We start from the raw sequence: 24,829 nt of genomic DNA, 5'->3' as shown, positions 1-24,829 counted from the left end.
TGAGCAAAGAAGGTATCAACGGAAAGGTTTTTTTCGTGCTAAAACTTGATATGAGTAAAGCTTATGACAGGGTTGAGTGGTCTTTTTTTACGGAGTATGGTGCTAAAAATAGGTTTTGCTAGCTCATGGCTGGACTTTATTATGTACTGCATCAGTACTGTATCGTAGTCTATAGTCCATAACGGTGAAGCGGGAGAGGTTAATAAAGCTACTAAAGGCTTATGTTAGGGAGATCCTTTAAGTCTTTGTCTATTTTTTATTTCTAGTGAATGACTATCATCCCTTATGAGGTTAGCAAGATGGGCAAGTTTATTGCTTGGAGCCAAGGTATGTTGTAGAGGACCATCGATTTCTCTTTTATTATTTGTAGATGGTTTTATCATGTTTGGTGAAGCTACGAAAAGGGGGGCTAATATTTTGAAGAATACCTTTAGGGAATATGAAGTTTGTTCTGGCGAATGTATTAATTTTGATAAATCATTGTTTTATTATATCTTTAATGTAATAGATCAGACACGACAACTAGTCTCCTAAATCCTTAATGTTTGATTCTCTCAGGATCTGGAAAAATATCTTGGGCACCTAAATATAGTGGACCAAAAAAAAGGAATGGCATTGTAGTTGCTAAAAGATCGTGTGAGCAGTCAAATAAATAGTTGGTGTATTAAAGACCTCTCCTAAGGAGGCAAGGAAGTTTTTACTCGATGTCATGTTTTTTGTTGCCTAATTCTCTTTGTTTGGATATAGAACGTATTATTAGCAAGTTTTGGTGGCAAAAACATCATGAAAAGTGTGGAATTCATTGGTGTGGGTGGATTAGATTATGCCTGTAATACCCAATTTTAGCCCGGGCTCACATATGGAAACATAATCTTCGAGGATATGTAATCTTAGATATGATATGCAATCTTAGATATGATATATGCAATCTTAGATATGATATGTAATCTTAGAAGATATGATTTTGTAATCTTAGAGATTTAATTTGTAGATACCCTTTAATCTCAGTCGTTGATGTAATTGATCTGTACCGTTGGATTTGGGGAGGCTCTACTATAAATAGAGGCCTCTCCCTTCATTTTAAGGGGAGAGGAAAAAGAGGGAGGAGGAATAAAAAAGAGAACGATTGGCAGTTTTTTAAAGGCGGCTTACTATTTTTTTTCTTTCGATTATTTTTTTACTTATTTATGATTTTAAAAAAGGGGAGAAGGTGATACCACTACGAATTTTATTTAGCCCCTCCACCTTTTAATGTTTTTGTAATTAAGTTTTTTTATTTTTTTAATATACCCTTTTATTTATTTTAAATTCTAATTTAATCCTTTTGAACGGCGCCGTTTTAGAGGAGAAGGGAAAATTGCCCTTCCAGCCCCTCTATGTAATTCTCGCTTCAATTTAATCCTCTAGATTTTATTTATTTGCAGATTTACCCTATATTTTTACTTGCAATTCAATTTAGTCCCTTTTTCATATTTTCTTTAAAAATCAATATTTTTTTGGATAATGCAATTGTTTTTATCTTATCTTATAATTTTCATATGTAATTATTATTATTTTGTATATATATGTTTTTTAAAAAAAGAGCATGTATTATGTTTTATTTTGAAATTATTATTTTTCGCATACTTGTATAAATATATATACTTGTTTTATTTATTTAATTATTTTTGGTATTATTTATTTCAAACCTATATATACTTTTATGTATACTTGTATGCACTTTTTGTTATTTATTTTAATTATTTGCTTATCAATTTATGTTTGCATATCGTTTATTATTATCTTGCCCATTTATTTGATATTTTGTATGTCATAATTATTTATTTATTCATTTATTCATATTATTTCTATGCTATTGTAATATTTATTATTGCCTTGTATATTTAATGTAACATCACATCACTTTTTTACTTGATTTCAAACTTTCCAAAATTAAGATAAATGCTTGTATTTAGGATTTTCAAGGAAATTGAGCCCTAACGTATTGGGTTCCGATTTTCTTCGTTAAATCTAACAATCGAGCAATTTCTCTTTAATCAAAAAAATAAGAATTCATTATTGGGAATTCAACACGTTGTGTCCTAACGTATTGGATGTGACGCATTGATTTCTCGAAATGAAATTTTTTCTAAAAAATAATAAAGGGAATATTCCGAGTTTGGGATTTTAAAGGAATTGTGCCCTAACGTATTGGGCTGCGATTCCTTAAATCTTGGATAAATGAATATTCTTTTAATTTTTTTTATTATACGAGTATTCTGACCTAATTCATTTTGGAGGAAATTAGAATGTTGTGCCCTAACGCATTGGGTGTGGCATTTTTCTTCTCTGAAATGAGAAGGGTCTTAATACGTAACATTTTAAGTTTTTAAGGATTATATTTTTCAAATTTTCGACATTAAGACATTAATTAATTAACTAGGTACCAATTTTTGGGCGTTACGAGGGTGCTAATCCTTCCTCGTACGTAACTGACTCCCGAACCCGTTTTCTAAACTCGTAGACCAAAGCTATTTTTTAGGTGATTCAATCACACCTAATAAAAGATTGGTGGCGACTCCCAATTTTTATTTTTTTAAGTCGACAACCTAAAACTTTTATTTTTCAAAAAAATGGTTTCGACAATGCCTTAAAGAGAATAGTGGTATGGTTTTTGATGTTTAAAAAAATTAATTTGGCACTACTTGCCAAACAGGGGTGGCGGCTGATTTATTATCCAAATTATTTATTGGCATGCACGTTGAAAGCTAAATATTATTTGGAATCAAAATTTTTAAATGTCAGGTAAGGAACTCACCCGACACAAACCTGGAAAAGCATTTGGGCCGTAAGAGGGCTCCTCCAAACATGTATGTACTGGCGAGTTGGAACAAGGACCAAAATCTCAATTTGGGCTGATGCTTGGATTCTAGGTTCCACAGATTATATGATCCAGAGTAATGTTAGCAACTCAAACATACATATGGTCACGGATCTAATTGATCCAAACACAAGACTTTGTAAAGAGAATTTGATTAATAGTATTGATCTGCCATAATTTGATATGTCAAATTAGGCTTTCTCGTTATACTTAAGTAGCTTGTTTTAGAGTAATGGCAAGAAATTTCCATAGTTTTTAGGCTTTCATTTGAATAAGTGTAAATACCTTATTTTTCTCATTTTTGAGATCCAAATTGGCCAATTGTGTCATTAGGGGCCCTAATATTCGATTTAGTGTTGTAGGTACTTGTTGGAGGCTCGAATTCGTACAAAACATTACCAAAGAAGGGGTATTACGACATTGAAGCAGTGGAATTGTGATACCCCCATCAATCTCAAGATTATGGCAAGCTACAATGGTATGGTGATATCCTCCTTGGGTATCGTGATATCCATGTGATAAGGAAATATGTTATTTCAAGACTGACGATGATATCGCGATATCCAACCCTATGTATCACAATATCACTGTCGTGAGGGGACAAAAAATGATGCTAGGGGTAATATTTGTCCAATCGAAGCACCAATCAAAGGAGGCCCGTTCCAGGACATTTTGGTCAACAAAAAGGGTTAGAATATGTTACTAAATCAGCTATAATTGGCTGAGAAGAGAAGAGGCTACACTAGTTTAGTCTTTTTGCTTAGTTTTCCTTTAGTTTTCTCTTAGGTTTTCTTTCCCATTTTCTAGGGCTTCTTCTTATCATCTTCTTCCTTAGTGTAGTGTTTATTTTTCCTATAATTTGATGTTGTTCTTGGTGTTCTTAGTGTTAGTTAAGTTAGTTATTACTGTAGCTAGGGTTAAATTACACTTTTAGTCTATTTTTTTACTTGTATTGACATTTTCATCTTTGTTTAATGTATTTTAAGTTTCCTTTAGTTTTAATTGTTAAAGCCTTTACCTTTCATGTTCTTTGCTTCTTATTTTACCGTTAGATGTTTATCTTTGCTTTTCTTTTAAGTTTTCCTTATTAAAAATCTCAAGTTTATTATTTTTCTTAAGCTTTTCTTCAATGGCTTCCGTGGTTGTTATTTTTATCTTTATTAGTTTAGATTTTAACATGAGTAACTAAACTTCTAAAAGGGTTGGTTGATGGAGATGCGGACAAGTTAATTTTTGGTTAAGGGACTAAATTGCAACAAATTAGACCAAATTGAATGAACGTAAAAACTTAGGATTGACGAGCCTAAGGGAATATTCAAGCAAGTGAGACTGAGAGGTAATCTTGTTGAGCACCAATTCTTTAGTCCCAAGTTAGCTAGCGAGATCGAGGGATAAACTGGACTAATTTGTCTAACTTGGTAAAGTTGACACCAAAAGGTAAAATGGAACCACTTTAGGAGTTTAAGCAATTTAGAATCTTAATTGAATGATTAGTGAACCACATCAAAGTCAACCAACCACTGTTTTTTAGTTATTTGTGAATTTCATAACTTTGCATCCTTTACGATTTAGTTCTTTAGGTAGTTAATAGATAATTATTTTAATCACTCTTCATTTTACGATTTTCCCTAATATAGCTTTTAGCGATTAGTTTTTTAGACTTCTTATTTGTATGCTCTTAGCTAGGAATTTCTCAATCGCCTCCTCCCTTGAGTTCGACCCCTTGGAATACTCTGTGTTCCATCGGAACTATAAATATTACAACTGACACTGTACGTTTGCAGTTAAAACTATTTTTCAAAAATAGTTTTCATAAAATTATTTGTTTTAACGCGCATGCACGATAGTGGTCAAGCACCTTTAGTGATGGTGAAGCAGAAAGAATCCTATACATCCCCCTTGCTTGAGTTCTACATGATGATAAACTTATATGGCGAGGTGAAGCTTCAGGCGAGTATATAGTGTGAAGTGAATAGAAAATTCTTTTACAAGGTATTAACACACATATGCCTCCTAACAACCAAAATATTTTTACACATTTCTATAAAAAATTTATGGCAACTCGATCTTCCAGTTAAGGTGAAGATCACAAATTGGCGAGTTTTCCATAATTGTATTCCTACATTTAACAATTTTCGAGATTGCTCCACTGTAAAGGAAATATGGCATGAGTTAAATATTCAATGGCCTTATGAAGTCTTAAACTCAGAATATTAGGAGTGGTTGGCATATATTTTTTCGAATCATTCAAATGACCACTGTAGGATTGTGGCTTATGCAATTTGGGCAATATGGATAACAAGGAATAAAGTAGTTCATAAAAGGAACAGACGGACAGTTTAGAACACAACCCATTTAATCATTTCATATATTCGAGAACTAGATATAATCAACCATAAATTACCTGTTAAAAGGGTGGAGACTGAACAATGGAAGCTATTGGAGATTCCTTTTATGAAGATTAATTATGATGTTGATTTTCAAAACCATACAAAGAGGTCATGTGTGAGGCTTGTGGTTAGAAACTCGAATAGTTTGGTGTTGGGATCCAGTATGATAATAAATAATCACATACCTTTGGCTTTTGCTACGAAGGCTTTTGCATGCATCTAGGAGGTTCAGATGGAACTTGATTTGGGTTTTTTAGAATGTGGAGATTGAAGGTAATGCGCTTACAATGGTGAAAATGCTTCATGCAGATAGGGAAGACAGATCTGAAATTAATACATATATTATGGATTCGAGATCACTTAGTGAGAATTATCGAAGATGTATTTTCAGACATGCACTGAGATAGGGGAACGAAGTAGCACATCTCTTAGCCACAGAAGGAATAAGGAGAGGAGAAACGACTTATCTGTTAAAAGAAGTGCCTCTGTTTGTTGCTAATGTAGTGTAGAGAGACCGATGGTGGACAGATCTGCCATATTAGACAGTGATTTCCCTGGTTGCTTGAAGATGGTCCCTAAAATTTGCTCAATCTTAAGGGAGGATGGCGATACAGATGAGCTCCTATTTTTATTGTTTTTTGATCTTTCTAAAGGAGTTTTGAGTTCATTTATTTTGGTTGGGTTTCTTTTAATTAGGATTGGGGAACATTTCAATTTTTGATGTACTTTTCTGTTTTTGTCTTATTGTTTAGAAACTTGTTCCCTTATTTAATAATAAAAATCTAGCTATTTTACTAAAAAAAGATATATTTTAAATAAGGTATCAAATTCGAGTTTTATAAATGATAAAAGATTGAGAGAACTTTGTCTCTCGTTTAAAGGTTCAACCAATTTATCTTTGAATTTAGTCAAAACTTCATGTGCCTAATAGTGAGATTGATTTGGTTCAATTGGGTTTTTCAGAGTTTTCGAATTATCTATTATAATTTGGTCCAATTTTTAATTTTCTATATTATTTTTTAATTTTTGGATTTATTTTAACAAAATGAGTTTTGTTTTATGTGCTTTGGATAATATTTGATAAAGTTTCAAAGTTTTTTAATAAATATTTCTAAAAAAACAATTTCTTAAGTAAATGATCAATAATTTTTACATAGTATTTTTTAAAAAAATTATAATAATTTTTTTAAGTTATTTTCACTATTTTAAATATAAAATATTTATTTCTACATTTAAAAAATAAAATTAATCAAAAATTAAATGAATATATTCCATAAATTGTCCAAACATCTAGGTTCAAATCGATTTTTTATATTTTTAATTTTTTTACTCGTCCCTAAATGTAACTATCAAATATCGAAAAGTACATTTTATTTTTCCTTTTATCACACCATATATTTCAAGCAATATATTGAGGTTGAATACTAAAGATAATAATAATATTCCAATAATAAAATAAATTGTTCTTTCGAAAAAAATCAAATAAATTGTACATGACAAGAATGTCAAAAAAACTATTGAAAAGGAACCTTGTCTATCTTTGGGCCGTTCTAAAAAATATGTGCATAGATCAAGTCTAATCGAGTTTATGAATGGTATTGATATTAAATATAATTTTTTAAGTTTGATACGGTATGAAATATGTGTTTCAAATTTTGTTAAAGTTCTTTTATATTTGTGAACGACTAATTCAATACTATTCAGGTTATTGTATATTTAATTTCAATATGATATGCATTGCACAATGTTAGTGTCAATTACATTGTTCAGATGCAACTCCAGTTACAACTTAATTTACATCAAGAACATAATGTACCCCGCCATATTTGGTTTGCATCTTTTGATCGAAAACTTTGGACCTATTCAATGTACATATTTAAAGGGGTTTTAGTAACACTTTATTGAGTTAAATTGTGAATAAAATTATGTCAAGCAAGGATTTTATGAAGACTTTCAATGTGATCAAAGTTTCCTTATTTGAAGAGATATGATTTATGAAGATTATCTCGAGAAGATCTTTGTTGATTCTGTTCCATATTGAAAATTTTATCAAGCTAAATCAAGGGGATAGAGACCCACATTGATTGTAGTTTTGCAAGTTAATATATGTCTATTTAAAATAAGGCTTGTTATAATTTTTTAAGTACGAGCTTGAAAGCATTTATCTTGTGTGAGGAACTCATTTTTAGTGCAAATTATTGTAAACAAATTGTTCTCATTGTTCATTTTGTAAGTAAGCTTTCAATGGGAAAGTTTTAGTAAATAGAGTGATTTAGTTTATTTATAAAGTGAGGTCAAAATTTAGTGAGTGAGTTGAATTTAAATCACGTCCTGTATAGGTAGATTTATAGTGGATTACTCTCTAAACAAGATCTCATAAAGGTAGGAAGTTTTTAAATCACGTATCCATACTTTTGTATCCATCTTATGTTTTGACATTGTTAATTTGCAAGTTCAGTTGCAACTGAACATATATTTAGAAGGCAAAATCAACAAACTCTTACACAATATTTATAAAAGCATCTTAGAAAATTGAAAACAAGTTAGGTTGGGTCATTTTTAAATATTGGAGCCCAAACTTGTCCCATATCTTAAACATGCTTTGTTTTTTTTTACCCAAGTCCATTTTTTAGGTTTAATATTTTTATTCAAATCCTCTGTAGTATCAAGTAGGCCTTCAGATTTAGACTAATAACTTGATCCCTAGACAAGTTTAAATTTTTTCATTAAGTCATTTTTAGGGTTAGTGGTCATCAACATCCTTCTCAATGCCAACTACTTAACAAAGTGATTGAAATTCTCTTTTAACATTTCAAGGATTAGGGTTACCTCCTTCAAAAAATTTGCAATGTACTACTCTAACAACACAATTAGCTTTGTTAATTTTGAATACTTAAAACACAACAACTTTATCCAAAGAAAATAAGAGGTTTTGACTCTATGAAAAAGCTAAGTACAAATATTTTCCATTGTTTACATATAACATTTAATTATGTACAAACCAATTTACACCAACAAATTGGAATGTTTTAGAACACATTACATTGCAAAATAACAAAAACTTGATAAATCATAACCTAATTCTTAAATAATAGAAATGATCACTTAATGCTACATGAAATGGAAAATTTTCTCTATTTTATAATAACTAAGGGATAACTCTTCGAGTCATTAAAAAGATTTGTGTATATGGTTAGTCATTGATGTCTCCCATAAATCACTATTTTATTTGTTCTTTACATGTTGTTATGTCACTGGGGATCCAAGCAACCTACAAAAGTGAAAAAATTTTATTGGATACTTTTTTTTTAGTTATGAGAATTTCAAGTGAGGGAAGTTATTTTAATCTAAGGTTAGGCATGTTGCCAACCTCATAAAGGGGTGTAAGTGGTACTTACAAGTCACTTATCAAATGAGACTACTGATGAGATTCTAACCCTAGTGCTTTCCATTGTGCTAATGAATACTAAACCAACTGAATCAGCCCATGTTGGTAAACAAATAGACCTTTAAAAAGCCACTTTGTTGTGATCAACATATTATAAGAAAAGTTAATTTCACCATACATTCTCACCCTATGGCCTAGATTCTAAAATGGTCCTCAAATTTTAAATAATTCTAATTAAGTCTTTAACATATCAGTATCATTTCAATCAAGTCTTATTTACCTAGCCATTAGCTTAAGTATCAAAATCTAGCTGAAATCTAATGTGAAGTAAATCTAAAGCACATTAATCAAATTTCAAATACGTTTGTGCTAACCGCATAAACAACTTATATCTAATGTAACATTATAATTTAATATGGCTATTTCTAAAAAAAAAATGTTAAATTCATATACATGCATTTAAATTTTAATCTATGTGTTTTAAATATGTTCAATGTCAGATTCAAACTAACATTTAATGCCTCGACTAATGTTCAAACTAACAAAAGGCCCTAATTAAAATGATATTAATACTTTGGAGAATAAATTAGAAAAATTCAAAGACCAATTTAGAATTTGAGATATAGTTTGAGGATATAAGTGTAATTAACCCCAAAAAGAAAAAAACCTTACCATTTGTGAGGTCAATTGAGAGGTTCATCTGCTTTAAATATGTCACTAATAAACTCTTGAAAACGAGAAGAATATATTTTGGGATTTACAGCTGCAATCATCTTTCGATCAAATTGCAATGACTTGTAGGCATGCTCAATTCGCTTGATAACATTGTAATTTTGGAAAAAATCCACTATCCCAAAACACAAAAGAACATCATAGCACTCTATCACTGTAAAATTTTGACATGATAATGTTCCTGTTCCATTCTTTGATATGCGAACACCACGTGCAACTAGTTCTTCACCAAACTTGCAACTATGGAAACAAAATTTGTATGTTAATACAATGCTAAATTGCATTTTGATCCTTAAAATTTATAATTCAATTTTGACCCCAAAAATTTTTGGGTAAACTACACTAGTAATCAACTAAACTATTAGTAAATTTCTTATCTAGTCATCTAACTATGAAAATTTACAAAATGGTCATCCAACTATTAGTAAATTCCTTTTTTGGTCACCTAACTATGAAAAGTTACAAAATCGTCACCCAATTATTCAATTTTGTCTTTTCTGGTCACTAGCTAGCTAACGATGACAACTTTTAGAATTGGTGTAGTAGCAATTTTAAGCCTCAACATTTATAAACTATGTTAATTTAGTCTTAATTCTAAAAAATTGATCATCAACATTTACACATTGTGTAACTTGGTGACAAAAAAAGAAGAAGACAAAATTGAATAGTTTAGTGACCATTTTGTAACTTTTCATGGTTGGGTAACCAAATAAAGAAATTTACTAATAGTTAGGTGACCATTTTGTAGCTTTTCAGAGTTGGGTGACCAAAGAAGAAATTTACTAATATTTGGGTGACTACTAGTGTGGTTTACCCAAAAAGTTTTTGCATTTCACCCCCAACGTATTTAACAAGCAAAATTTACCTATTGTTTTGTAGCCATTGATCACCAAAACTCACTTCTGATGCTTCATTCTCAAAGAAAGAGGTATTAGAGATAATGTCCATGATGTTGGTTGTACTGTATTTGCTTGTTGAATCTACAATGCAAAGAAGTAGAATATGTTTCATGAAATGAGTGATGACATTATTAGAACAATTAAGCACTTAATTTCTTACAAACCCTTATACTAGAAGTCAAATTGCATTTTATCCTCTCTACTAAAAAAATGGGTAAATTAGTCCTTAGACGTTAGATCAAAGAGAAAATTGGTCCTTTTTTGTTAAAACTTTCATCCATATGTACTGTTAAAAATTGGCATGATTGACCAAATAATTAGAAAATGGCACATGGCATGCCACGTGTCCTCACTGCTGACGTATAAAGACTAATTTTTAACAACAAAAAAGAATAAAAAAGGGGACCAACTTACTCTTTGATCTAATGTACAAGGACTTATTTGCCCATTTTTTAAATAGAGGGGGCAAAAGGCAATCCAACTCCTAGTATAGAAGCTTCCATGGTACTTTTACCTTTTTTCCTATTTACTTTGCCTTTTAAGCTACAATTATACCTATCAATTCTTACATTGAAATAGAAAATTCAAACAGGTTGAAATAAATCCAAATCGAATCCAATCTGATTTGATCATAAAAACTAACAATTCAAACCTAAAGAAGTAGCTAAAAATAATATTAACCCATAATGATTCAAATCTAAAACTAACCCAAAATTGAACTTATCCAAACTTAAAATGATTTAAAAGTTTTAAAACTCAAATTAACCTTAAAATCAAATACTAGACCTAATCCAAGCAAGGTTGATGCCACTGACTACTTAAATCTTTGGAATTCATAGCTAAGGTAAGTGCTAAATATAGGTATGCATCAGCCATGCTAATACTAAATTTGATTTTTTTTGCATAATTGCATAAAATACCCTAAACGTGTATAGATTTTTGGGTTTGAGCCCTTAATATAAAAATATTGACACCCTTAATATTACGGTTTTTCAAAAATTAACTCAATTTTAACGGTAAACGTGAATTGACCACCATTCAAAGAAATAGCCTATGTGGCATGCCACATAAGCACGATGTCATAGATGACATCATCAAAATAAAAAAAAATCATTTTTTCCATCTTCTTTCTTCTTCTATCTTTCTCTCCCCCCTCTAACTACTGTTAGAATAAAATCACAAATGAAAGCCCTAGGGTTTATATCATCAATCCCCATCAACACCGTCATCTCTTTCCCAGCTGAATCTCCTATTTTACAATCCCAGGCTTTTTTGTAAATCTTACGTGCCAGATGACGGTCAAGCTCCGCTATACAAATTTCAAACGTAACATCGGAATTCAATTTCTTACAGTGGTTTTGATCACCGTGGGCGAAAACATGCCACGAATAACAAGGATTCTTCGACGGCATAATGACGACTTTTCTATAAACAAGATTTTTTGGGAGATTTTATTCGATGTAAATCACTTCTTCTTTGAAATTTGTATGAGGGAAAGACTAAGATTTGGGGAAAATGAAACTTCCCCTAGTGTATCGACACCCACATAATTTAATATTAAGCTTGTTGGCAAAGTGAGTCAATGGACGAATCGATTTGAGTAACTGAGTCATCTCATAGGTTTTGATTATAATCTTAGCCAAAATATGAACAAACTCGATTCTGACAAGACGTAAGCATAAAAAATTGGTTACTAACGGTAGAAACGATGGTGCATTGGATGACATGAAGGGCTTGTTCGATTGATTCGAAATCAAATAAGCGAAGACCCATATTGTTGTTTATATTACTCAATGGATCATCACCGAAGAAATGAAATTCTAACTGCTTCTTAAAACCTTTAAACCCTAAAATCTTCAAACCCTAAAATCGCCATTGTTAAACAATAACAAAAAACCAGAGACAGGAACTTGAAAATAGAGACCAAAAAATGAGAAAATGTAGAAAGAAAAAGATGTTGGGTTTTGGTGGTGTTGAAGAAGATTACAACAGGTGAGAGAGAGAAGTGGGGAGGGAAATGGGGTTTTATAGGTAGGATATTGAGAGATAAAAAGTGGGGGAGGTGGGGGGAAGGGAAGTGGATATTAAAAGGGGCATGCAGGTGTGAGGCAACCAATAATCATTATTACAGGCAAAATAAAGGTGAATAAGATGATGATATGTTCTGGTTTTTGTTTTTTGTTTTTTGTTGTTTTCTTTGTTGGGAGTTTTGATTTTGATTCAATGCAAACAAAATTCAATCCATTGATTCAATACAAAATGGTGGTAGGTGTTTTATTTTTTTATTGTAACAACAATTAGAGGGGAAAAGAAAAGAAGAAAAAAATATGGAAAAAAAAGAATTTTGTTTTGATGATGTCATCTATAACATTGTGATTATGTGACATGCCACATAGGCTATTTCATTGACTTGTCATTTTACTGATGGTCAACTCATGTTTACCATTAAGATTGGACTGATTTTTGAAAAAATCATAACGTTGAGGGTGTCAATAAAAAAAATTAATGGCTCAAACTCAAAAACCCATAAACATTGAGGGTAGTTGATGCAATTATGTCATTTTTTTCACATATTTGAAGATCATATACTTTATATTAATATCGCGAATGAAGAATCCAAATAACATAGCTTATCACATAGCAAGTATTTTTCCCTACTTGAACTTAATAGTTTTATTTAACCAATCACTTTTGGGGACTTGAATTTGACAATTTGTTTTCACATTGGGACTTAAACCTTTTTTGGCATTGAACTTAGAAATTGATACTTTCTTTTGGCCTAAGTTAGGCCTTGAACTTGACAATTGTTCCAACATTGGGGTTTGAATTTTTTTGTTTAAGTTAGCCATTGAAAACCCTAAAGTTTAAGTCCCAATGTGGGAATCTTCGCCAAGTTTAGGCTTCAATGTAATAACAATTGTCAAGTTTAGGGACTGACTTGGAAAAAAAGTTTAAACCCTAATGTGAGAATAATTGCTTAGTCCATGCCCAATGTGGGAACAATTTCCAAGTTCAGGACCTAACTTGGACAAAAAAAAATTCAGGCCCCAATGCAAGAAAAATTGCTAAGTTCAGACACCAAACAGTGATTTAACCTTTTTATTTTATATATGTATTAATATCAACAAGAAGTGAAGGTCAAAGGAGAGACTATAAGTAAAGCTTGATACATTGTTTGTATTTTTCTGTACATCACCTTTATATGAAGAGTCAGACGATCTTTGTGAGGCTACATCACTTTGATGCAATGCAACATTGAAAATTCTCATGCCATTGTTAGAACATTTGCTGTTAACACAATCCACTAAAAGACAACAAAGGAATAAATGTTACAATTTGTTTTATTTTTAAGATTTGTCTTGTTTCAAATAATGTCACCATTGTTGCATTTTCATAACACATATAGCTAAAGTAGTGAAAATTCACCTTGACGTGATCCTTTTACATGCAAGCCAAGCATGAGGCTGTAATTCATGATGCCTGCAGTCTCTAGGAAAGCACAATCATATTTGATTTGTCTATCAAAAACAAAATTATGATTGTTAATCAAGAAAAGAAAACAAAAGAGAAAAAATGTATAGATTTATAACAACTGCCTTAATAAAAGTACTATAGAGGCTCTTGTAATAGAAGTCAGATTGTATTTTAGCCTTTTTACTTAAAATGGGTAAATTAGTCATTGTACATTAGATCAAAAAGAAAACTAGTCCTTTTGTTAAAAATTTCATCCATTTTTACTATTAAAAGCAAGTCCAGGTACGTCAGCATGTGGCACGTCACATGTCATATTTTCTGATTATTTTGTCAGCTACGCTACTTTTTAACAATATAAAGGGATGAAAGTTTTAACAAAAATGACCAATTTGCTTTTTAATCTAATGTACAATGACATTTTCTCATTTTTTTAGTAGATGAGGCAAAATGCAATCTGACTCCTAGAAAAAGGGACTCCATGATACTTTTATTGACTTACTTCAAAAGTCTTTGTCGGACCAAAGGTTCAAGGTAAAATAGGAAATCAAGATCAGACTCCTTATGTAGAGTTTTCTCTCGGTATCGCATTTTTTCGACTTTTCGACCTTGTAATGAACCTTTGAGGTCATAACATCGATGCATCAACAAATCTGACTTGAATATGTTTGCCACAACCACAAAATAAACCTATTTAGAGAATTCAGACAATGTAACAAAAGAAGAAGTTGAGTAACAAAACTTCCATATCAAATCAGATGGTTTAAAATATGCCTATAGTCCTTGTATTTTTTTTTTAAATTAGGAATTCATTCCCTATACTTATATTGCTAGGAATTTAGTCTCTTTATTTTTTAGGCTTTAGAATTCAAGTCAAACTGCTATTTTTTTTTCTTTGTTAAATTCAGATTGATTACAAATTTTTTTTAATTACATGGCTACCAAGTAAGTATTTTTTTTATTTCAAAATGTTACAACAATAAATTTAACCAAAAAAAATTAACAGTGTTAATATTTGGACCTGAATTTGAAGTCTGAAAAATAGAAGGACTAAGTTCTTGAAAATATAAATATAGAGACTAAATTCTTAATTTTTGAAAATTACTAGGACTATAGGCACATTTTAACCAATAAAATATGTTATAAAGGTTTATATGAGATAAATACCTTAGTACCTCCGGCTGGTTTCACCACATGAGCTCCATACAGCTTGTTCAATATTGTGCTTCGAAACCTTTTGATATGGCTATAGTAGCCTGGAAGCATTTCCAAGAGAACCTGCATTGGGATAATACTCACTAAGAATTCCTAAATATATACTTCATTAATAAACTTATTTTCGAGTAATCTCCAACCAATAAAATTATATTAGAATCCAACTAAATCTTAATCATTGGAATCCAACTAAATATCTACTTCACAGTTTGGGATGATTTGCAAAATATAAGATAATTTATGTATCAGTTTGTCGAGGGATTTTTGATTCATTCGAGAGGAAATTGTGAAGTGTTATCTGTTCAAAGCCAACAGATCTCTAAACAAGTTTGGTATTATCTCAATGGGCTTTTGTCTTAACACTTCATAGATTTCTCCTAACAGAGTTGAAAAATCGTTAACAAGCGTTTGGGAGAAGTCTACGAAGTGTCATCCAGTTGGAACTATTGAATTCTTCAACAAATCCAGTATTGTCCTTGGTGGGGGGTTTTGTCTCTCGACTCTATTGAAAGCCCACACACTTGAAAAGGTGACCTGAAGAGACGATATGTTCACCAAGTGGGAGTGTTACGTCGGATGCCTAAGAAGCTAAACCATGCATGGTTAGCCTCAAACCCACACCCTATAGCATATAAGGCACACATATGGATGAGATTGCTACCACTTGGGCTACATGTTATAAGGCCAATCTCGAAGTTGTTGAGGAATTCGATGACTCTAGACAAATGACATTTCCTTAATGTTATATGAAAGAAAGACTTGTTTTCATTACCTTGAGTTCGGATTTCCTTAGTGTTTTAATGGCAAATCGAGAGTCGTTAGAGAAAAGGAACATGTTTCCAGGTCTCACTGTCGACGTCACTTGCTTAATAGTTTCATCACTACAAACTACCATCATGTAGTCATCGTTATCGATGTTTTCAAGCTCTTGAATAAGTCTAAAAAAACAATGAAATAACAATAACTCACGTCTCGGTATATTGGCACAATCTATTAAAAACAATAAAAATAAAAACAAATAAAAAAATTGCAAAACCTGAAAGATTTAGGACAATAATCTTTCCATTCAAAGCCAGTAACTATTCCGGGAGGGAGATTATTGCAATGATGTCTTGAACATTGAATCATATAATCTGTCGTCATAAGCTCCTTGTCGGAAAATGCCATGTAAATCTCAATTTCACTCTGCAATTCTTTTCATTATAAAAAGAAAAAAAAACAAATAACTTTTCAAATTGGTACACTTTTTGTAATCTTTCTATATGAAAAATAAAAAACATGAAATGACATTCAACAAAATAAAAATCAATTTTTTTTAAGAACATGAATTTGATTATACCTTTGTAAGAGAGAATCTCAATTTCTTGTAAGATGATGAAATCTAAGATGCAATGTTAGAATTTTTATTTATTTATTCAAAACTATAATCTGTTGAGTAAAAACCAAATTATAGTTTTTTTTTAAATAAAAAAAATCAAACACCTTTCGATTGAATAAATCCAAAGATTTTTTTTAATTTCTATTTTATTTGCTTTTAATGATTTTGGTTGTAAAAAAAGATTGGGCGGTGGAGAGGAAAAGAGGCTGCAACAACTAACAATTTAACTTTCGGTCCCTAACAATTAGTTTTTAATTCATATATTACATAAATAAATAAAATTATTTGGTACATTAATAATTGGGTAAAACACAGTTTATATTTTGGCCGCTCAACTTCAAAAAGTTATAAAATGATTACTTAATTATTCAAAAGTTTTCATTTAAGTCATTGAACTATTCGATATTTTTTTTATTTAAGCCGTTGATTTGTTAAGTTTTTTTTTCTTAAAGCCCGAAGAACGAGCTCTAAGCAACGATTCAACAATCGGTATGGTAGATCAGTACTTATTGACGAGTAGAAAACATATCTTAAATCTAAATCGATTTTGATGGTCAACGTAGAAGATTGGTGAAGAAATTTGTTTAGATTTTGGTTTGCAGATTTCTGATATTCAAAGTTGTTTCATGAAAAAATATTTTTCGTATAAATTATTTTTTTCTCAAGAAATTTGTTATGTTACTAGGTATTAAAAAATAAAATGTTAATATTTTAAAAATCAAATCCTGCCTAAATATAAATAAGCAAATTTGATAATAATGTAATTTTAATAAAAATATTTTTTTAAATAGTAATTAAATATACAATCAACTCTTTTTATAATAGTCTCATTTGTTAATCAAAATTTTGAATCTCGTAAAGAGGTGGTTGTTAATAATATTTGAGCTTTAGATTAATGTATTAATAATATTAATTAATGAGATTTAGATTGTATTTTTAATAAAATTTAAAAATATTATTTTATTTATTAAAATATCATTAATATATTCCTTATATAAAATTTAAATTTTATAATATGTTAACTAAAATTTATGTTTTTTATTTTTCCTACTAAGAGTACTAATATTACTAAAATTTGAGACAATATGTTGTTACAGAGAACTAGTTTAATGAAGAGTGCACTTCATAATTGACAATTATTGTTATAGATGAGAAATTATTAAAGAAGATAGAAATAAAATGTAAAAATTGATAGTTGTTGAATTCATTAAGTCAAGTCATGTTATTTTCAAAATTTTATGTGACAATTATATTATCACATATGAAATGTCATTTCAGCTTGTTATATTTCCTCATATTTCTCACAAAAAAGTCGATTAATGAATTTAACAGTTGCTGCTTGTTAAGACTAAAATTTTGGAATTTGAAAAATATATAGGAACTAAAAATGATTCAATTGAAGAACATGAATTATACAGTGCAAGATTAATAACAAAATTTAACCAGACTGATTAATAGCTACTAAAGCATACGAACTAAAATTGATCAATTCAAAAATTATAAAAAAACTAAATTCACAACTTATGCAGAGTACACTTATTTAACAACTACTAAAGTATACAAACTAATATTGATCAATTTGAAAAATACAAGAATGCGATATTCACAAATTACACTGAATACACTAAAATTGATCAGTTCAAAAATTACAAAATACTAAATTCACAACTTATGTAGAGTAGACTAATTTAACATCTAAATTCATAATTTACACAGTACATTGATTTAATAATTACTAAAGTATACAAACTAAAATTAATTAATTCAAAAATTACAGAAATACTAAATTCACAACTTACCCAGAGTACATTGATCCCTTTGGATGGGCATTTACTTCCAATGTGGTGCGTTTAAATTTTTTTTCTCACGCTATATTATCTAATCTCATTACTATTAACTGTAGGTAAACGCACCGTCTATCTAAAAGTGTCCTAAAATATACAAACTAAAATTGATCCATAGCTTATAAAAGATCCAAAAATTACAAAAAATAAAAATATACAATTTATGTAAAAGTAAATTTGAAAATAATTGAAATATTAAATTCAAAAATACTAAATTCACAATTAAGCAAAGTAGACCAAGTAATAGAAGAAATTATCAAAAAGAAGAAAAAACATTTTGTTTTTGCTAAATCAAAAGGATTCATCATCTGATAAGGAAAATCTTTAGAAACCGAAGGGTTTTACAAATGAAATTTCAAATTCTATTTAATATACAAAACAATGATCGATCATCTCATTAAAACTATAGTGAAATGAATCTTGATTGCCCCCATTCATGGTGGATTTTTCCCTTCATTAAAACTTGCAGCACCAACAATGAAGGGGCTAAGGCAACCAACCTTCATAGACGATAACCCCAATCCACAAAGCAAGCTTCCATCTTCCGATGATGAAGACCTTATATGATTCTTTCTTTTCTCTATTTCCCTAATTATCCCATTCCATTCCCTTAGAGCCGTAGACGCCGGCGAAGATGACGATGTCGTCGAGGAATGACAATCGTCTGATTGATCATCGGACAAATTCTCACCGGGTAAAGGTAGTGTAGTAGATTTCGATTTCTTCAATCCCCTGTTTTTCTTCGAATTAATGCTTTCTCCGATCAGGTCACGGAAACCGACGGCGGATAAACCAGACATGGAGGGTACATCGGCCATGTCAAGAACCGTAACCCCAATGTTAATAACGCCGTGAAACCTACCGGAAGGTCGACGAACTTGAACCGCGGTGAAAGAAGGAGGGTGGATCGTAAAACCAGTCCGGATCGAGTTACCGACGAGTAAACGAACGGTTCCTAGTAGGGAATCACGAAGGACGCCGACGGAATAGATCTCAACGGAAACACCGGAAGTTTCTTTAGAAAGAAAATCAGAAGAGACTTTGAAAAGGAACCTGTCGTTCCAAGTAGGGTTTCCACCGCCGGAACGATCAATACAAGTACGGAGTTTAAGAGAAGGATCGATCCATGCAAGGGCGTAAGTTTGCATACGGCGGAGTTGACCAGATGGTTCTTTAAGTCCTTGTGCGGAGCTTAAGGTTATTTCCAGCACATAATGATGATGATGATCTTTCTCCATTACCCGGTCCTTGTTGTGCCAATCTTTCTTCTTCTTTTCGATTTTTCTCGAGAATTTTAGGGTTTCATCAAGAAAAGGAAAAAAAGAGTATGGGATTTTCCCGAGAAAGTGACACCGAAGGAAAGGGTAATGCCGGCTGGAAAAAAAAAAAGAAAACCCACCACAACAAATGGAAAGAAATAGGGACAGAGAGAGCTCAGGTGATGGGAAGAAAAGAAAGGTTGAAGGAGGGAAAGTTGGTTATTTTCAAAAGAGAAAATTTTAGGGCTGGGCCGGCAATGAGTATATGATCTATAAACTCTTTGGACCTATTTGTAATATAGGTCATAGGTGTTTATGCCCTGGATGCACTCAGTTTGTTTTGGTTGGGTTTAATTTTTCTATTTCGAGCCGGTCAAGTTTAAATAAAATACTTTGATTAGTTATCGATTGATTTTTAGTTTGATTAACCTCGGTATTATCGTCAGTGCAGGAGGTCGTGGGTTTGAGTGCGTTTCAGCATGCATTATTCTCTTATTTAAGGGTTGAAGAAGGGTTATGGGTAGTTCTATGCATTATATCAAAAAGAACTTATAATGAGATTAATGTTAAAAATAATAATTTTATTAGTTAGGTAATTTACATCTACAATCACTAAATTATTAATAAGTTTATGTTTTGACTATTCGACTTTAAAAAATTTCAAAATATTTATTGAACTATTTGAAAGTTTTCCTTTAAGTCATTGTGTTGTTAAAACTAGAGGCGAAGCTAGAAAATTGCATTAAGGGGGCTAGAGATGAATCATAAATTATTGGAGGCCAAAGGACAATTTTACCATTATACTAACATGTAATTTCATAAAAATTTAAGGGGATCAAGGCCACTGCCTGCCCTCTTGTCTTTGTCCCTTGTTAAAATTATTGTTGTATGACCTTTTCTATTTGCACAACCTATATTAATCGAAAGCTCTCTTTCATCTCATCTTTTACGGTTCAATTTGTTTTCATGAAATTGCTTTAAACGTCACGAATCTGTAACCCAAAATTCAAATAGCTTTCTTCTCCGATCTTCGACACTGACTGTTAGATCAACTTGGATCTAAGGTGTGTTCTTCTTCACGTTGATGAATATTGATCCACCGTACCAGTTATTGAATTGTTGCTTAGAGCTCGTTAGCTGAACTTCAAAAAAAAAACTTAATAACCCTATGACTTAAATAAAAAAAACTTTCAAATTGTTCAGTTACTTAAATAGAAACTTTTAACTAGCTTAGTGATTATTTTATAACTTTTTAAAGTTGAGTGACTAAAATATAAACTTACAATAGTTTAGTGACATTGGATGTAATTTACTCAATTGATAAACTACATCTGAGCTTTGTTCAACTAAGGTTTGATTCAATGTTTTTAAAGTTAAATCGGAAATCGAACCGATCAAATCATCGATTTCTGATTCGGTTGATTTAATTAAAATTTAAAAAAAAAAGTAAACTTTTTAACTGCAAATTTAATCCCTCCATGCCAATTTTCAATAGTTTGAATCCATCGAATTGCAGTAATTAACTATTTATGATTAAATTAAACCGGATAAGATTGGGATTAATAATCAAATTCCCCGGTGACATCATCGTGAAGGGATTTTATCATCATTCAAAATCGCCATAGATGGTGCATTACATTGAATGAGCAGAGCAAAGGCGTCAGTTAGTATATAAATGTTAACTTTACAACTATCATCAGTTGTTGAGACACTGACCCATGAACAACCAATTCAATGCTTGTCAACTCAAAGTGTGCGTTCACCTACCATCACCCCCCCTTGAGCTTCACAATTTTCCAGTTCGCTAACCTTCCAAAATCTCTCCATTAATCCAATTTCTTGTTCTTGAGATTTTGGGGTTTCGCATTTTGATTCTAAAAATCTATTAAAGTGATCACACAAATGGATGTAGAGTTACCCATATCTAATAATCTAGCCACCACGTTCGACGAGGTCTCTTTGGAGCGTAGCAAAAGCTTCGTCATAGCCTTGCAGGTTTCTATCTTTTGGGGGTCCAATTTTTGCACAGCAAATTTCGTGTTTTCTCTTTTTCTTTTTGTTTCACTTATCTCGTGCATTGAAGAACAATGATTTTGCTTCGTTTACATGATGTTAAAAGGAAATTTGGAGAAGTGCATGCATCTTGTTTGAAAGGTTGTCTTAAAGAAAATTTTGAGCTTTATGCATGTTCAAAGCTTTTCTATCTGGCCCCTGACATTTTGCAGGAGCTGAAGAATTTGAGGCCTCAGCTTTATTCAGCTGCAGAGTACTGTGAAAAGTCATACATACATAGTGAACAGAAGCAGATGTGAGGATCCATATTTTTACTTTTACTTTCAATAATTGTTGCTTCGTTCATTATTTCCTCGTGTGTTTAGGTGAGGTTGACTCTTTCAAAAGAAGTCTTTCGAAATAAGGGTGGGTTTGGATGGGCGATTGGGTGCAGTGCGTTGCGTTTAGCTTACTTTTTGTCTCACGCTACAGTATCTAATCTTACCGCCACCGCTGTTTTTACACTAACCGCAGATAAACGCACCGCCCATCCAAACTCACCCTAAGTCTTTGAAATGTAGTCTATCTGAAGTCGATAGACTTTTCAACACGTCCAATATTGTCCTTGGTGGGTTTTGTGCTCTGCCTTCGATGAGAGCCTGAGGTTGTCTAAAGAGGTGATGGGTTCAACAAAGTAAGATCGTTTTATCGAGCGTGAACCATGTGCCGTGCGCGGTCATTTACCAAGAAAGTATGAACTTTTGCGCTTGGTAAGATTTGAGCGCGTGCCCTACAGCTAGGGTATTTATGGGCAATTATGCTACGACTTGAGTTAGTCAGTTGTAGCATAGTTAGCCACAAGTGTCAGGGGTTCAAATTCTATTAAGTGCAAACACTCACATTCCCGATGAGGCGCACTCACTTTGTTGAATCTACCGTCTCTTCATGCAGCCTTCGGTACTCAGGCACTTCACAGAGTCATGAGACAAAATTCTGATCGGAATAATACCCCTCTATTGAGGGGTTCATTGGCTTGGCGCGGACGATTCTTCGAAGACTTTTTCCAAAGAAGTCAGAAATCTCTCAACACTTAATAACTCTATAGCATGACAATGGCTTGCCTCCGTGTTTGTGCTTGAAATATTCTTGCTTTCTTGGATAAAATTTGCTAGGGTACTCGACAACCTGAAAGACTATGCTGTACAGGCTCTTGTTAATGCTGTTGATCACCTTGGTACTGTGGCTTACAAGTTAACTGATCTTCTCGAGCAGCAAATATTGGAAGTGTCAGCCATGGAGCTACAAGCATCTTGTTTGCATCAGGTAAACAGTATGTTAGGAACTTGAGAGCAGAAATGTAATCAAATACGACATCTAGATGGTTAACCAGTCCCGTCTAACTTAATCATCAAGTAACCTCCAACCAAATGAATTTGAGTTAATTTCTAACACAATAATGAAGGGATGACCTGAGCTCATTTAGTTTGTTCATGTTAGCAACTTCATACGTGCCAAGTATACACCGGTAAAGAAGGTCTCCGGCAGCACCAGGTGTTTGCATTTATCCCCAAACACCACAAGCACTACATTTTACCAAGTAAGACTACTTGATTGAAGCCTGTTTCTCATTTCCTTTCCCTTTTTATCTCCTTTTTTGTTGGTTCTTATTCTATTGTGTTTCTATCAACCAGATTCCGTAAACAAGAAGGTTCATTTTAGTCCTCTCGTGCGTACAGATTCTAGACAAAAATATTTCGAGGCTTCTTGTCTTCAACCTTTTGGTACGATGGCTGGAACTCTTCTAAAATTTGAGTTGATTGCTGTATTGTTTTCATTGTACTTATTAAATGTGGTATATAGATAGTCCTGCACCAAAGCCTCTTTCATGTTACTTAGCCTTGGAAACGAGGCCTACTTCGAAAGGGAATTCAGACACTTTGGCAAGGTTAGTCCTGGCCGAACTGTTCCAATGTAGTTCTTCTAGTGTTGTAATGAGAGCAAAGAAGTTATTGACATTGTTTACACTGCAGCAACGAAATCTCGAAACATTCGGGCAATGGTTCTAAAGTTTTCCGGCTATTGGGTATGCATTTTACATTGATAGCTTTTCTTACTTTACAAGATTTGCATTTTGACCTTAATTCTTGCAGATAATGGAGATAACACAAGGATAAAGTCTTCGGCAGCACCTTTTCTTGCTTCGAATCCACTTGTTCCAACACTGAGTATCACACATGGGGTAATGTTCGAATAGGCAATAATGCATACATGCTTGAAACCCTTTAAACCGATGCTTGTTTGTTGAAACCCGAGTTGATGGATTTAGCTTTAGATTGGTTGCTCTCTTATATGATATAAAATCTATCATTGTTGCATTTCATGGTTGTGGAAAAACCCTGTCTTCGTTTCAGGAATCGGAGGGACCGTCGATGGCATTCAGGTCATTTGATAACCGAAAGCATCAGATCGTTCGTGCACCTGTTAGAAGCCAAAGCTTGCTCTCAGCTTTCTTTGTCAAACAGAAAGCAATGAAGCTAAAAGCTGGATATGTTGCATGAATCTCCATTTGAACAATCCCAATGCCACCATGTAAATCACTCATTGTGGATAATGAAGATGAGTTACATTATCCACTCTTAAGAATGGTTTGTATATTTGAATGTTCATTGTTAATTTTCCCTAGAAATTTCATAAATTTTCCATGAAAATGAATTGTCAAATTACAAATTTTCACATCCAATTGAAAAAAAAGGTTAGTGGTTGAAAATTTTAAATTTATCTAAATATAGTCTAATTGTTGATAAATGCATGAAGTTGAACTGTCGATTTTTGTTAATTTACTCTCTTTTTTTTCTAATTTATTACAGAAATTGTTAAACTGTGATTTATGCTAATTCTTTACTTCTAAATTGTTGAATGTCTGATTTCAAGTGAGCAATTTAGTGAGAACGTTTAACAATTAAAAGTTTTACTTAGTTTTCATTATATTCATTATCTTATTCTAACGATTTAAAATAGGAAATTCATAATTAAATCAATTGTAAGCTCATTAATTTTAAACTCTTGAAATTAATCAACTCTTCAAATTAATCCGAGAGTATTGTTGAGGGAGATCAACTTCTTTTGTGTACCGGTAAATCTTTCAATAGGCTAGTGTTATCCCCGATGGTAGTTTTATCTCTCGATTCTACCTAGAGCTCGAGCACAGATCAAAGAAATTTTAACATTTGCACTTAGTGAGATTTGAACCCATACCGACTCTTTAAAGAATTCATTAGCTCTTGACAGACAATACTTTGAAAACTTTTCTGAAGTGAGAATCAGCCTTCCTTTAACAAAAATGTCTTTTTTTTGTTTTAGAGATTTTCAACTTCTTTAGGAGCAGTCTTCAAAGTGTCATC

At 31.9% G+C, this 24,829-nt stretch overlaps 3 protein-coding genes and 1 pseudogene across 4 annotated transcripts; 1 reads left to right on the top strand and 3 right to left on the bottom strand.

The window, feature by feature from the left end:
* Positions 1–8,193: 8,193 nt before the first annotated feature.
* Positions 8,194–16,436, bottom strand: LOC107942956 (phosphatidylinositol 4-phosphate 5-kinase 10). Its single transcript, XM_016876693.2, has 10 exons — positions 16,295–16,436; positions 15,992–16,148; positions 15,728–15,893; positions 14,908–15,018; positions 14,243–14,430; positions 13,696–13,787; positions 13,466–13,573; positions 10,236–10,350; positions 9,311–9,610; positions 8,194–8,521 (listed from the first exon to the last, which is right to left on the bottom strand). The coding sequence occupies exons 2-9, from the start codon at positions 16,120–16,122 to the stop codon at positions 9,322–9,324; spliced, it is 1,200 nt and encodes a 399-aa protein (XP_016732182.1). The 5' UTR covers positions 16,123–16,148; positions 16,295–16,436; the 3' UTR covers positions 8,194–8,521; positions 9,311–9,321.
* LOC121224467 (S-adenosylmethionine decarboxylase proenzyme 4-like) lies at positions 11,406–13,085 on the bottom strand (annotated as a pseudogene).
* A 2,175-nt stretch (positions 16,437–18,611) lies between the features above and the next one.
* On the bottom strand, positions 18,612–19,415 carry LOC107942958 (uncharacterized). Its single transcript, XM_016876694.2, has one exon. The coding sequence runs from the start codon at positions 19,413–19,415 to the stop codon at positions 18,612–18,614; it is 804 nt and encodes a 267-aa protein (XP_016732183.1).
* Positions 19,416–21,067: 1,652 nt separating this feature from the next.
* On the top strand, positions 21,068–24,202 carry LOC107942953 (protein ABIL1). 2 transcript variants are annotated; one of them, XM_016876691.2, is made up of 9 exons: positions 21,068–21,431; positions 21,662–21,744; positions 22,601–22,751; positions 22,926–23,025; positions 23,120–23,209; positions 23,289–23,373; positions 23,459–23,511; positions 23,579–23,667; positions 23,840–24,202. In XM_016876691.2, exons 1-9 carry the CDS (start codon positions 21,339–21,341, stop codon positions 23,984–23,986), a joined length of 891 nt encoding a protein of 296 aa, XP_016732180.1. In that variant the 5' UTR covers positions 21,068–21,338; the 3' UTR covers positions 23,987–24,202. The 2 variants fall into 2 exon arrangements, with proteins under 2 accessions (XP_016732180.1, XP_016732179.1); XM_016876690.2 differs by having other exon boundaries at positions 21,068–21,744.
* Positions 24,203–24,829: the final 627 nt, after the last annotated feature.

This window comes from Gossypium hirsutum, chromosome D12, assembly GCF_007990345.1.
Source record: "Gossypium hirsutum isolate 1008001.06 chromosome D12, Gossypium_hirsutum_v2.1, whole genome shotgun sequence".
Classification (NCBI taxonomy): domain Eukaryota; kingdom Viridiplantae; phylum Streptophyta; class Magnoliopsida; order Malvales; family Malvaceae; genus Gossypium; species Gossypium hirsutum.
The sequence above is the reverse complement of the archived record's forward strand: the minus strand, read 5'-3'. Positions and strand labels throughout refer to the sequence as shown.